This window comes from Corella eumyota, chromosome 2 (genome assembly GCF_963082875.1).
Source record: "Corella eumyota chromosome 2, kaCorEumy4.1, whole genome shotgun sequence".
Classification (NCBI taxonomy): Eukaryota; Metazoa; Chordata; class Ascidiacea; order Phlebobranchia; family Corellidae; genus Corella; species Corella eumyota.
In genome coordinates, this window is record NC_137491.1 from 20,730,949 (window position 1) to 20,745,345 (window position 14,397).

The window sequence follows — 14,397 nt, forward strand, 5'->3', positions numbered from 1 at the left end:
TATGTTATAATGTTGATTTGAAGATTATATGAAATGATTAAATAATTTAAATTAAATTATGGTTGACATGTTATACAATAAAACAGGTAGATGGAATTAAATTTGGCAGGGCTATGTAAACTACAATTCTATTTAACATTTTAACGCAATAACAATCTACTTTATAATTACCATTATTCTAAAACATAATTTTACCAAACAAAACTTGAATATAAACTGCACCATAAAATAAATCCCTCAATAATTGCATATAATTAAATAATTAAACAATGTTAATTAATTGCACTTGATTGAATTACACAAATTAATTAAAAAACACAAAAATTCGAATTTGAAAAAGTATAATAAGGAACTGATATGATTAAAATGATATATATACAATTTGTTACTGAATTACAAGTTTAAAGATTAATTAATTATAATAAACAACTCAAATTGGCAGTTTTAGAAATTTTTAAAGACACCCTAATAACACCCATGTGATAAACAAACAAATTATTCCTGATTTGAAGAAATATCTCGTTTAAAATCAAGCTCAGTGGAAGCCTTTAAACTCTCAGCATACATCTCATGTCTGGCGGTCATTCTAAAACACCATTTATCTGCAACTTCCTGGCACATATTAAGGTCAATAGAGGTAACCAATAAACCATCTTTGGTGCGCGATAGACCCGGGGTTCGACTCCCATCAGGAGAAGCAACGTAACTAGAACCATAAAAGTGACCAAATTCCCGATGAGCAGATTTTCCATCACCTGATGTAAACTCGTTTGGAAACGTTTCTGAACCAACACGGTTGATGGCACACGTGAAATAATGGTTTGCAATTGCACCACAGCGAGCTTCGATTGGCCACATTGGTTCGCTTAACGCACCAACAGTTGCTGATGGGTTGAACACTATTTCCGCCCCATTTACTCCATACATCATCCAGTTTAATGGGTGGTGTCGACCATAACAAATATTGATTGCAATTCGACCAAAGTTAGTCTGAAAAACTTTATGTCCGGTATTCCCCTCCATATAGTAAGTGGACTCATTAAAATCCCCGACTCTTGGAATGTGATTTTTTCTTGATTTCCCAAGATAAGATCCTGTATTAGACACCACAACTGATGTGTTCCATAATACTCCGCCATGCTCAAAATCTCGCTCCAAAATTGGAGAAATAATCACCATGTTATGCTTTCGAGCTAACTCTTGACACAACTTAGTCGTTATCCCTTCCTCTGCTGACTCAGCAAATTCTGTCCATGGAGTTTTCTCTCTCGTGCAGAAAGCAAACGGCATCGTCCACGCTTCCTGAAGACAAATAATATTAACTCCACACATTGCAGCCGTTTCTACAATTTCTGTTATTCTAGAATGCAGAGACTCGATTTGTTGTTGTACGGGAGAGTCTGTGGCAATCACTATTTTGTTCTGAACCAATCCAACTTTGACTCTACGCTGGGTCTTGCAACTACTTTGCATCTCATAATGAGCTAACTCAAAATCCTTGCTCTCTGACAATGAAATTGCATTTTCAGGTGTTTCCAATTTGTTGCATGGTTTTCCGAACAAAATTCGTTTCACTTCTGCCAACTCTTTCTCAGGAATATATTTTTCTAGACATTTTTCCACGCTTTCAAATTCCATGATAAAATCAAGTTAAAAATATTAAATATCCAAACTGTCTGCGTTTAAGTAATTCTATAAAAATAAAACAACATAAAACATAAGTAAATACATACAGACATAATAAAAACAGACAAATAAACATAAATAGCAAATAAATGAACTACTATCTATATTAAATTGATTTAAAATATAAATAACTTCGTGCAATTTTTCTGAAACCAACGAAAAAAGTTTTTATTTATAAAATAGAAGTTGTTGCCGATTTAAGAAAACTATCATTAGCAGACAACATTTTGTACAATTTTAGGTTATCCTCAATGCAAAAATTAAATTTAAAGTAGTTAAGTAAGGTATAAGCTTAAATTTAAAATAATAAAAAGTAATAATATTTAAAAGTTATAACATAAAAATTAACAGTTAACTTAAAATCCATTTAAGACAGGTGCGTTTTCGCCAAGCGCTGGTGTTCTCAACTAAAACAATCTATAAAAAAATTAAAACAGTTTTACTGCAAGAGAGTGAAGAAAAGTAATATATCAATTTGACAGTTGCAACTAACAACAAAGGGTGAAATATAATTATGGAAATCTGATACCGGAAAATCCGTGGATTGTTACTAAGTAACTAATAGATCAGTAGTTAGTAGGATAAGTCAAGTGGGCCAGTAAAATATGACGACACTATATTAAGTAATAAGCGTCTTGTGTATACGTTAACTACTGAAATTATTTTAATAATTGCAAAAATATAAGTAGTTTATATATATTATAATGCAATTTATCATAAAAGTATTTTTGGAAAGAGTAAAATTAACAAATCAGTAAATTAAATCTGATACCGGAAAATCCGTGGATTGTTACTAAGTAACTAATAGATCAGTAGTTAGTAGGATAAGTCTAGTGGGCGAGTAAAATATGACGACACTATATTAAGTAATAAGCGTCTTGTGTATACGTTAACTACTGAAATTATTTTAATAATTGCAAAAATATAAGTAGTTTATATATATTATAATGCAATTTATCATAAAAGTATTTTTGGAAAGAGTAAAATTAACAAATCAGTAAATTAAATCTGATACCGGAAAATCCGTGGATTGTTACTAAGTAACTAATAGATCAGTAGTTAGTAGGATAAGTCTAGTGGGCGAGTAAAATATGACGACACTATATTAAGTAATAAGCGTCTTGTGTATACGTTAACTACTGAAATTATTTTAATAATTGCAAAAATATAAGTAGTTTATATATATTATAATGCAATTTATCATAAAAGTATTTTTGGAAAGAGTAAAATTAACAAATCAGTAAATTAAAAGTTATCAATTTTTAACAAAATTAATTTACTAAAGGTTGCAATTACAATTAAACTTAAATTATTTATGCTGTCGAATTACTTGAAGAAAGTTAGCAAATTGCACTTAGATAAAGATAACCCGCATTTGAACTAATAATCTTATAAACGGTTAAGAAAAATTGCAACCTTTGTCGAATTTATTGTTGTTAACCATGCGTGTAAGCATGAATAAGCGGTTAAGTCATCTGGCTCACGCTAGTAGCTAGAATTGAGGAAACCTCAAAATAACCGTAACACTAGGGTCAAACGTGCGGTTAGCAATGCCACGCTATGTTAAAAATAACAAAGTAAAAAGGTGACAAGTGAAGATAAAAAACAAAGTATTTCAGGAAACTGTTTTTCGTAATTTAGGAAAAATTTTTGAATCATATTTTATAAATAAAATTTGTAAAATTTAGTATTATCGTTTTGGTTAATATATTAAAGTATTAGTATTGATGTATGTGAATAATTATGAATTTGACCGAAGAAAAACCGGGTTTTAACAACACAAATTACTTATATCTTGCAATGCAAACTCCTGGTTGGATTGTAAGCGAAGCTGTCACCATTTTTTTGATAACAACAACAATTTGGTTGTCTGTTAGCATTGGAATGTACGTTTACAAAACCGAAAAATTAAATTTCAAGAAGAATGATTTTACTGGAAGAAAAGTGTTGTTAGCAGCAGCTTTAGTTGGGCCTTTAACTATCCCTCGTCTGATTGTAACACAAGTTGTACTAGTAGTTGGTTATGGAGTCAGTGAACATAATGACAAAATCTGCGAAATTTTAATCGATGCGACCATTATCTTATTCGGTATCGGGCTACTACCCTCATACTTATACTTATGGCTTCGTCAACGTACCTTCTATTTACAACCTTCCCTAACAAAACTATATACTAAAAAAGTTAAAGTCTTAAGCTGGGGAAGCTTGGTGTTTCTGATACTTGGCGGGGTTAGCATTGTCGTTCTGTTTATACACCCACATGCTTACAAATCATCATATGATGGCTGCATATTTCGCCCTGAAGTCGAGCTTCCTTTTTACGCGCCTGCAGCAATCCTTCTCGCATCTCAAGTCATTCTTGTCGGGTTGTTTATTTACCCGCTGGTGATTCATCGAAAAGTTCAAGTTACCAGAATCGAGAAAATTCCCCAAATTAAAATCGACGAATGCTCAAACAATACAAGGTCACCCACGGATGTTGACCACAGAATTACCCAATCACAAATCTCTACGTCACCGTCGTATGACGTCACAAGTCAAGGTTATTCGGATACGTCACCAAATCGATCATCCGCTATGATAAGTGGTTTTAGAGTAAAACATCATCGAAAAAGACCCAAATCGATGTGCTCAGTTCAAAGTAACAGAGTGTTAAAAGCAATACAGAGATCAGTTGTTTGTTCGTTAGTTTGTGTTTTCAGCGACTTTGCAGCCTACATAACTTTAACTTACATACTACATTCTACTACGCCGAAAGGGATCACGAATGTGATTTATGATTTCAACTTATGGGTCAATATTTTAGGCGTCATTTTTTCGTTTGAAACGTACACGAAAATATTCACAGCGCCATGCTCTAAAATGAAATAAAATCGCCAGTGTATTTAAGTATATCGTTTGATTATATTTGTTCTACTTGCTATTATTATCAACCCCTTTTTTATTTTGTTTTACATGCAATAGTATTGTTTCATTTGTTCGCAAATATTTAAGCTTGTTATGTTTCGAATAAATTCAGTTAAAAGTGCTATAAATATTTTGCATCAAAATTACAAAAAAGACAGAAGTCTGCTTTAATATTTAATAATAAACAAAACGCCATATTGGGTAGTCAACTGTGGTTTAATTAACTTTAAATAAAGATTCGAGTTTTATATTCGTATATCGGGCAAAAAGTGTCCCATGCATAAAAAGCTCCTGTTTTAAGTCACTGGTATTAGAATATTGTGGCTTTGAGTAAAATGAAGATAAAAAAATTAAAATAACTCGATAATAAGCGACAACCAAACAGTAGCAAACTACTTAAGACTTGGCGTACAAACTCGTAGCTGGATTTTAAGTGAGGTTGCTACCATAATTTTCTTTATAACAACAATTTGGTTTCTGATCAATTTGACAGTGAACAACAACTAACTTCAAAACAAATTAGTTTTTGTTTACAACCCTATATGCCGATGACGTCACTAGTACACAAACTTCCCCAAAAATAAATATTATAACAAAAGACTACCGTAAACCTAAAATAAAGAATTATGCACATGGTGGCGATAAAGTGTTACAACTGATCAAGTAACTTTAGCTTGTATTGTAGCTTGTATCTTAATCTTTAATTAGGTTCACAAACCGGTTATATTTATATTCATTTAAATCACATTATTGGGTATAACTTTTATTTTAAATCATCTAGTTTTGTGAGTTTATAATTTAGGTGTTATTATCTTATTTGAAAATTGAACAAAAATAATTCATTTTCCTAGGCCGAAAAATAAGAAATAAAAATTTATGATGGTATAGGATAGTTGGCATTATAAAGAGATTGCCTTTGCTAGATGTGCTAAAACTTCCTGTTGCAAATTTTTTTATATTATACTGTAAGAATAAGTGAAGCTATTACTCATGTTTTATGTATACATTAAGCTTAGTTTGGTTCAAATTTTTTTATTCAAATTTTTTTAAAGTGTTTTACAATCAAGCTGTTTTTTTTAATTTTTATTAAATACAATTCTTTGTGCTAAATTATTTAAAATTTGCAAATAAACAGGCGCATTATGTTTTAAATAAATTAAAAATTAACAAAAAGAAACAATTCCCTGAATCATTTTTTAAAAGAACCTAGCCGTCAAACTGGGTATTCAACTCTTCATTGATTAAATTTATATAAAGAATTAAAATTTTGTATTTTATTAATACATTTTAATGTGAGTGTCTCATGTTGTTTAAGTTTTACGTAACAACAGCTAACGAAATAAGTTAGTGCTACTAGTTTATAGAGAACATAAGTTACAATCAGTACAAAGATAAACTTATAATATTCAAAAATGAACGGTAACCAATCAACAGAGAACAGCACAAATTACCTGAGGCTTCAAATACAAACTCCTGGTTGGATTTTAAGCGAATTTGTCTCCTCATATTTATCACATCGACCTTTTGGTTCTCAATCAGCATAGTAGGATATGTTTACAGATCAGGAAAAAAAAGTCTGAGCAAGGGGATTTTACTAGAAGCCAAGTGTTTCTATCAGCTGCAATGATTGGGCCTTTAACTGTTGTTCGTTTAATTCTTACGCAATCAATTTTGTTAATTGGCTACAATGTAAATGAAAGAAATAATCACATTTGCGAAGTAGTTTTAGATGTTGGTAGCGTGATATATGCCGTAAGTTTGTCATCCACCTATTTCTACCTATGGTTCCGACAACGTGCTTTCTATAAACAACCTTTCTTAGAAGAGCTATACTCGACCAAAGTTAAAGTTTTAATCTGGAGTTGTTTTATATGTATGATAATCAGTGTTGTAGGTTTTACAGTTCAAATTGTTCACCCGACAGACTATCAATCATCGCAGTTTGGATGCATTCTTAATTCTTCGCATAAAGATCCACGACTACTTTTGATTCTGGGCCTAGTTATGTTTTTGTTTCAGTTTATCCTTGTTGGGTTTTTTATCTATCCTCTAATTATTCACCGTAAGAACCAGGTTACCATGTTGCAGCCCCAACCTCAAGTTCACGTGGTCGAATGCTCCGATAACTCCCCAACAACAACCAACTGCAACACCAACCAAACTACATTGACAAATCTACATTCTGATGACGTCACCCGTACAATGACATCACACAAAACATATCCAAGCGATAGTGCTGTAACAAAAAAAAGTATAACGTTAAACCTCCAGAAATGAAAAAACACGCACATGGTGGCGATAAAGTGTTAAAGGTCATTAGAAGGTCGGTGGTTTGTGCAATGGTTTGTAACTTATCCCTTCTTATAATTGGCATTCCGGTTGTATTTCTAGTGTTTGAAAAAAAACAAATAATATTTGTAGTAATAGCAATTTGTATTCAACTTGATTAATTGATTGTTTTTTTTGTTGTATAGCGTGAATAATGCATTGTTTTTCTTTCATAAAGTAGCTTCATGCCTTTTAGTGATTCCTGCTAATTTACTTATTGTTCTAACCATTGTTATTGCCATCGAAATATTACTCATGATTTTGTATATATTGTTTTATATCACATGATTAAGTTTTTTATATTAAAATATGATAAAAAGGAATTAAAAGAATTATTATGACTAAAATAAATTTAAAATAAAAAAAAACACTAGAATTAAAATTGAAAAATAATTTAAAGTTGACAACTTTTGACAATACCCTGCATTGGCATTCAATAATGAACCACCTAGTTATTGGCAAGCCAACTAAAATTTAAATAAATTTATATAAAACATAAAGTTTTGTATTTATTCATTTAAATATTTTAATGCAAAAATCGCCCGTTATTAGGTTACAAAATTTTATACAACCAATACAACGGGTTAGTGGGACTTGTATTTGTGACCTTTAAACGGAGACAAAAATTTAAGAATTGTTTTTTAAGTGTGTTTTTAACACGGCGACTTGTACGCTATATGAACGAATATGGGGCTTGCTAATCTAACCGAGCACGATCGATGTAATAATTCTAAGCAAGTTGAACTTTCCGTAAACCATTCACGCAACGCAAATATGTTCATGGTTGAGTTAGAATGTGGGTAAAAATTCTTTATGAACAGATAATGTTGCAAGTAAGTGGCATTTAACAAGCTTTAGTTGAGGTTAAGATATAGGGATAATTTTCTTGAATTTGAAACTCGAAAATGAGCGACAACCCAACTGCAGCAAACGACACAAACTACTTAAGACTTGGCGTACAAACTCGTAGCTGGATTTTAAGCGAGGTTGCTACGATTATTTTCTTTATAACAACAATTTGGTTTTCTATCAGCTTGACAGTATATGTTTACCAAGCCGGAAAATGGAGGCCGAAAACGGGAGATTTTACTAGAAGCCAAGTGTTCTTATCAGCTATATGCATCGGGCCTTTAACTGCTATTCGTTTGATATTAACGCAGACACTCTTGCTAATTGGCTACGGTAAAAATGAAACAAATGATCACATCTGCGAGGTAGTTCTTGATATGAGTAATGTGTTTGTTACTATCAGCCTTTCATCCGTTTGTGTTTACCTATGGCTACGTCAACGTGCTTTCTATAAACAACCTTTCTTGAAGGACATTTACACGATCAAAGTTAAAGTTCTAAGCTGGCTTTACTTCTTTGGATTGATAGTAGTGGCCATTGGGTTAACAGTTGCTCTGGTTTATCCGTCAGATTATGAGTCCTCCAATAGCGGATGTGTATTAAATTTTACACCCAACGATGTAGGTTTGATTGTTGGTGTGGGGGTTGGCTTGTTCCTGTCTCAATCTATCCTTGTTGGGTTGTTTATTTATCCTCTAATCATCCACCGTAAAGTCCAGGTTACCATGTTGGAACACCAACCCGACGTCCGCGTGGTCCAGCGTTCTAATACTGTCGCGACCATCACTTATTGCGAAACAAACCAAACCTCGTTTACAAACCTAGAAACCGATGATGTCACTGGTACGATGACGTTACCGAAAACACCCCCGAAAATTAAAACTGTAACTAGAGACCACCACAAACCTAAAATGAAGAAACATGCGCGAGGTGGCGATAAAGTTCTGAAACTGATAAAACGATCTGTTGCTTGTGCATTGGTTTGTATTTTAATTATTATTATAGTTGCAATAATAATATTTTTTGTACTTCCAAGAACCACCCCGTTAAGTTTAACTCATACCTTATACAATCTCATTTGCTGGGTTAATATTTTAAGCGTTATTCTCTCGTTTGAGAATTACAGGGAGATCTTATATTCGCCCTGTTTAAAAATAAAGAATATGAACTGTTTTAAAACCATGAGTAGTTTGCAAGTGATCGAGTAATTGTTTTTATTGGATGTAACTTGTCGATAGCTTGTCATATGATCGAGGTTTGTTGTAATATAGTTGTCATCCTTATTTAATATTTGCCTGTGATAATTTACCCACGCACCACAAATGGCAGTTTTATAAATTTTGCAGGCTTATAAATTTGACAAACATAAATATTTTGTCCACTAAGCCGTTATATATATAGATGCAATTATGCAGCAAATTTTTACTTTTTGTTACAAGTATTTTATGCACTACCACGCTTGAGTTATAATGGTTACGTCTATACGAAAATATTTGGGTGGAAATTTTGTTATTGAAATAATGAGAGTGAAGTTTTGTATTTTCTTGTATACTGGAAATTTTATTATGTCAGTTTTCGTTTGGTATTTTTTGTTATCGTTTTAACTTTGCATGATAATGTGACCCATCGTTATTTTAGTTCAACCTTTACAAATCATTTTGTATTATATTTTAATACTTTATATATCAAATTTATACATAATGTTTGTCATTATTAAATTTCGATACCAAAAAATATCTTGTGTTAAATTTTAAGCAAAAACATTTATTTGAAGGTGAATTTCAATCAGTCACTTTGACCCATTTGTTTTTAAATGAAAATTCTAGGAACTCACTGAGTATGCGAAACAACAAAATTTCTGTCAGTATGTCACGTGGGCTGTTATGACGTCAGACATAAAGTCTACATCTAAGTTGATTTCCAAATACTTCCTTTAAAAAACAATATTCAAGTCACGTTCTATCCATAACTGGTTTATTTTTTTGCAAAATTAATTTTAGCAGACTGTTAAATACATCACCGTCAATAAACGAGTAAAACAATCAACGTAAGGTTATAAGATGCAGTTGTGTATTCAATAAACATGGATTACAAAAAATAAGAGTTTTTGGTAACAAAAATGTTATCTGTGGTTGCTTCAATGCGCTTTTCAAATAATTAAAGTTCTGAATTATATTCTACCAACCGTTAAAATTTTAAGTATATCTGCTATTTGTTACGATATATAAGTAACAAAAACAAATTTTCTTAAAATTCGAATAATTTTTATCGTCAGACATTTTGGCACACGGCGAATTATAATTAAGCCTTATAGAAAGCCGGAAATGAAGGAGTCATTTAGATTTAAATATAAACAGCAGCATATAAAAGCCTAACGTTATACTTCGCACCATTCAATAAAGATGGTAATATATTTAACCATAGAAAAGTAGACAAGAAAATGAACTTTTTGTTTACAATTAAACCTCGTTGCTTACCGGTTACTGAAAGTTAGAAATAAAATACGAATTGATAAGTGGTAACATATATAAATAAATTAAGACAACATTATTTATTAATATTAAAGAATGATTTATTTTGTCAGTGTTAGTAAAGGTAACAGATAATTAATTGCTTGCTAAAATGTTATATTTCATTTGATATTTGATTGTGAAAGTTTAACTTAATTTAAACTTTTTTGATTTTAGTTATTGATACAATTTTAAAACATGAATGCAACATTGGAAACGATGCAAGAGAATGGGACAAATTTAATGAAACGTGCGATTCAAACCCCGGGTTGGATTATCAGCGAGATTTTTATTTTACTTTTTATCACAACAACGATCTGGTTCTCGATCAGCATGGCAGTTTACGTTTACAAAACCGGAAAATGGAAGTTTGAAAAAAGGGATTTCACAGGAGGACAAGTGTTATTAGCGGCAGCAAGCGTTGGTCCCGTGACTTTTATTCGGTTTGTGTTGACACAATCAGTTTTATTAGTTGGCTACGGACAAAACTCGAAAAACAATCAGATCTGTGAAGTTCTCGAAGATTCGTCGATATTTTTATTCGCAATTTCTCTCATTCCAACTTACTTATACTTATGGCTACGTCAACGTACTTTTTACTTACAACCTTCCTTGGCAAAACTATATACTAAAACAGTTAAAATTATAAGCTGGGGTTGTGGTACTTTTATGCTTATCAGTGGGATTATTGTAGCTGTTTTGTTTATTTACCCGCACGCTTATCAAGCATCGAACTGGGGTTGTATCCTACGATCTGGGATCGAAGAGGATGTCTTACCTTTTTTTATGACAACCCTAACGTTGCTCATATCTCAGTTTACTCTTGTTGGGTTGTTCGTTTATCCTCTAATCATCCACCGTAAAGTCCAGGTTACCATGTTGAAGCAAATACCGGAAGTCCATGTGGTCGAATGCTCAAATAACTCGACCGCAACAAGCAACAACAATAAAACCAACAAAGCCAAAATATCCTCATCACATTCTTTAAACCATCATGACGTCACTGATACCCACTATGTTACGTCAAACAGCATATCATCAAGTGTAATGGGAACTTTTAAGAAAATAAAACCGATGATAAAACACACGCAAGGTGGGGACAGAGTGCTCAATGCGATCAAGCGATCTGTCGTATGTTCAGTTGTTTGTATATTAAGCGACATAACCGCTGCTGCTACTTTAACTTTTATATTACCACGTAACACACCGAAGGGTATTACAAATGCTGTTTATGATTTTAGCTTGTATGTTAATATATTAAGCGTTATCTTTTCGTTTGAGAACTATAAAAAAATCTTTACTGCGCTCTGCGCTTTTAAAAAATAAAATTCCTCCTTTAGTTGTTAGATTTATGCATTTTAACTTTAAAATATTGTAAATACCGCTTTTATTTTAAAACTATGTTATAAACAGAATTAATATCAGCATAATTGAATATTTTTACATTAATTATATTTTTTGTTTAAAATTTGATTTCTATTTTCTGTATATTTTAGCATGTAATTTAAAATTGCCAGCATCAATAAAGATATAAAAATAAATTATCCTTAATTATAATCTTATTTTGATGTTATTTTGGGTTTGTTTTTCACGTTTGATTGATCATGCAACATCAGGTTAAGATTAAAATTATAATAACTTGCAAAATATGTTTTTAAAATCGCTTCCAACCAAAATTTCTTTAAAACTTTTCCCAACTTTTCAGAAAATTGTAAAGTCGTGAATTTTTTAAAATGTGAAAAATATAAAAGGACCGGTCACTTTATTTAACTTATTCGAATTAAAAAGTTAACATAGGTCGGGGTAAATGTTAATTAAAGGTGGACGGTTATAAGTTTTAGTAGCGCTAAAATTAAAATACATTAAACTATGGTCTAATTATAACCAACTTAACTTTACTTTTAAACCTTAATTAGATGAGGAAGTATTTGATCGATCGTTGTAGTTAATAAACAATTTAATGTGTTTGTTTGTTCAGGTTTTCATTTATATATTATATAGAAAGTAAACATGAACAGCACAGAATTGATGTCGACTGGGCTTTCAAACTCAACTGTATCCAATAATACTGTAAATAATCGAGCAATCGCGGTACGACAATTTGATTGGATCATAAGCGAAGTGTTTGATCTTTTCTTTATTGTGACAACAATTTGGTTTTCAGTCTGCATGATAGCTTACGTTTACAAATCTGGAAAATGGAAGTTAAGGAAAAATGACTTCACAGGAGGACAGGTGTTACTATTTGCGGCAGCCACAGGACCTCTTACTCTACCCAGATATATCTTAACTCAAACTGTTTTATTTATTGGCTACAACCCGAGTCCGTTGGAAGATTATTATTGTGAATATGTTGAAGATGCATCGATTATATTATTCGGGGTATCTTTAATCCCAACTTACATCTATCTATGGTTCAGACAGCGAACTTTCTATCTTCAACCTTCATTAAAGGATTTGTACACCCCGCTTGTGAAGGTTTTAAACTGGGGAAGCGGGTTCTTTATGGCAGCGAGTTGGGTTTGCGTCGCCGTTCTTTTCGTTTACCCAAACGCTTACAGGTCCTCCCCAACCGGTTGTATTCTACGATTAGAGCTTCAGGAAGATGTTGTGCCTTATTACGTCACAGTCACCACCCTTCTTACGTCACAATCGGTATTAGTTGGATTGTTTATTTATCCATTGTTTGTTCACAGAAGAGTCCAAGTCACTAAATTCCAGAAAACTCCGATGAAGCAAAATAACGAAATGTCGACAACAAACATAAGCCATGAATCCGGCAAAACCATGGAAACACAGCTAAATACGTCACCAAGTAATGACATCACGGAGCAGAAAATGTCGGTAAGTGACGCAACTACACCGCGTCAGTCAACATCGGATACCGAAACAAAGAAACCAAGGTTAAGGAAGAAATCTGGAAGCACAGACAGGGTGTTTAAAGCAATACAAAGGTCTGTCGTATGCGCAGTTGTTTGTGTATTGAGCGACGTTGCTGCTTTCATTGCCTTGACTTTTATATTACCACGAAGTACACCAAAAGGAATAACCAATGTTGTTTATGATTTTAGTTTGTGGGTCAATATTTTGAGCGTCATTTTCTCGTTTGAAACGTACAGGAAAATATTCACAGCGCCATGCTCAAAATAACAATTTATCAATTTTTATAAAATAATTAAAATATTTTGTTTAAGGAATAGCATGGAAAATTTCTTTTTTCTTTCTCTTCATGTTAATATTTTTGTGTATCAAATTATGATGTCACCTACACGTGACCTTTTTGTGACGTCATATCTACGTGACTTTTCTCCACACGTTCTTCCGTTCAACATTCGAAGTTCGTGTTAATTGTTTAAAAATAATCTAACATTGTTAAGTTATTATTATTCTTATGACGTAACAATGTCTATTTAAAGCTTTGCTTGTACCTAATATAATAAAATCACGAAATAAGTTGCACCAAATTAAAACAGGAAGTGACGTCATTATCCGGTTTACGAACAACGTCACAATCATGATTATTAATAGAGGATATTAAAAATATGGAAATGAGTAAATCGTTATTTTCTTGCAGCATCATTTTGCTTTTTAAACACGTCATAATATAACATGTAGAGTCGAACAAATTATATATATTTTTATATTTATTTATCCTCGATGTGGGGAGGTCAACTTCACAACCGAAGCATAAAATAACATTTGTTACCCTGATCCAGTCTCAAGTTGGCTATGTTAGTTTAAGATGTTATTGATTATAATTGTCCGGTAATAATTAAGTGCTGGCTCAATAAAAGTTTGTATCATTTGCAGTCCCTTACTCAAAGACACTACAACGTGGAAGCAGTGAGGATCGAACCAAAGACCTCATGTAGTAAAGCGAAGTATTTCGACCACTACACCATGATGGGATTTTAAACATTTATTAATAAGATATTATTACCCATTTATTTAACATTTTACAAGTTATTATTTAATTTTATATGATTTAAAACAGCCATAATCCGACAACCGCAAATCCATTTGCGCGTAAAATTACCAAAATTAAAATTCCGCCAAAATAATTGCTTGGCAACTCTGAAAGCACTAGCAACAGATGAAACTTTAACTTGCAATTATT

The 14,397-nt window shown here is 32.1% G+C and overlaps 5 protein-coding genes across 5 annotated transcripts; 4 read left to right on the forward strand and 1 right to left on the reverse strand.

Moving 5' to 3' along the window:
- Nucleotides 1–63: 63 nt before the first annotated feature.
- Nucleotides 64–1,685, reverse strand: LOC145742063 (beta-ureidopropionase-like). Its single transcript, XM_082559809.1, has one exon. It carries the CDS (start codon nucleotides 1,636–1,638, stop codon nucleotides 496–498), a length of 1,143 nt encoding a protein of 380 aa, XP_082415935.1. The 5' UTR covers nucleotides 1,639–1,685; the 3' UTR covers nucleotides 64–495.
- Nucleotides 1,686–3,038: 1,353 nt separating this feature from the next.
- LOC145742776 (uncharacterized) lies at nucleotides 3,039–4,661 on the forward strand. Its single transcript, XM_082560574.1, has one exon. The coding sequence runs from the start codon at nucleotides 3,430–3,432 to the stop codon at nucleotides 4,555–4,557; it is 1,128 nt and encodes a 375-aa protein (XP_082416700.1). The 5' UTR covers nucleotides 3,039–3,429; the 3' UTR covers nucleotides 4,558–4,661.
- Nucleotides 4,662–5,659: 998 nt separating this feature from the next.
- On the forward strand, nucleotides 5,660–7,008 carry LOC145743075 (uncharacterized). The gene has a single exon (XM_082560957.1). The coding sequence runs from the start codon at nucleotides 6,217–6,219 to the stop codon at nucleotides 6,868–6,870; it is 654 nt and encodes a 217-aa protein (XP_082417083.1). The 5' UTR covers nucleotides 5,660–6,216; the 3' UTR covers nucleotides 6,871–7,008.
- Nucleotides 7,009–7,741: 733 nt separating this feature from the next.
- On the forward strand, nucleotides 7,742–11,714 carry LOC145742657 (uncharacterized). The gene is made up of 2 exons (XM_082560434.1): nucleotides 7,742–8,974; nucleotides 10,475–11,714. The coding sequence occupies exons 1-2, from the start codon at nucleotides 7,827–7,829 to the stop codon at nucleotides 11,604–11,606; spliced, it is 2,280 nt and encodes a 759-aa protein (XP_082416560.1). The 5' UTR covers nucleotides 7,742–7,826; the 3' UTR covers nucleotides 11,607–11,714.
- A 576-nt stretch (nucleotides 11,715–12,290) lies between these two features.
- On the forward strand, nucleotides 12,291–13,638 carry LOC145742658 (uncharacterized). The gene has a single exon (XM_082560435.1). The coding sequence runs from the start codon at nucleotides 12,291–12,293 to the stop codon at nucleotides 13,428–13,430; it is 1,140 nt and encodes a 379-aa protein (XP_082416561.1). The 3' UTR covers nucleotides 13,431–13,638.
- Nucleotides 13,639–14,397: the final 759 nt, after the last annotated feature.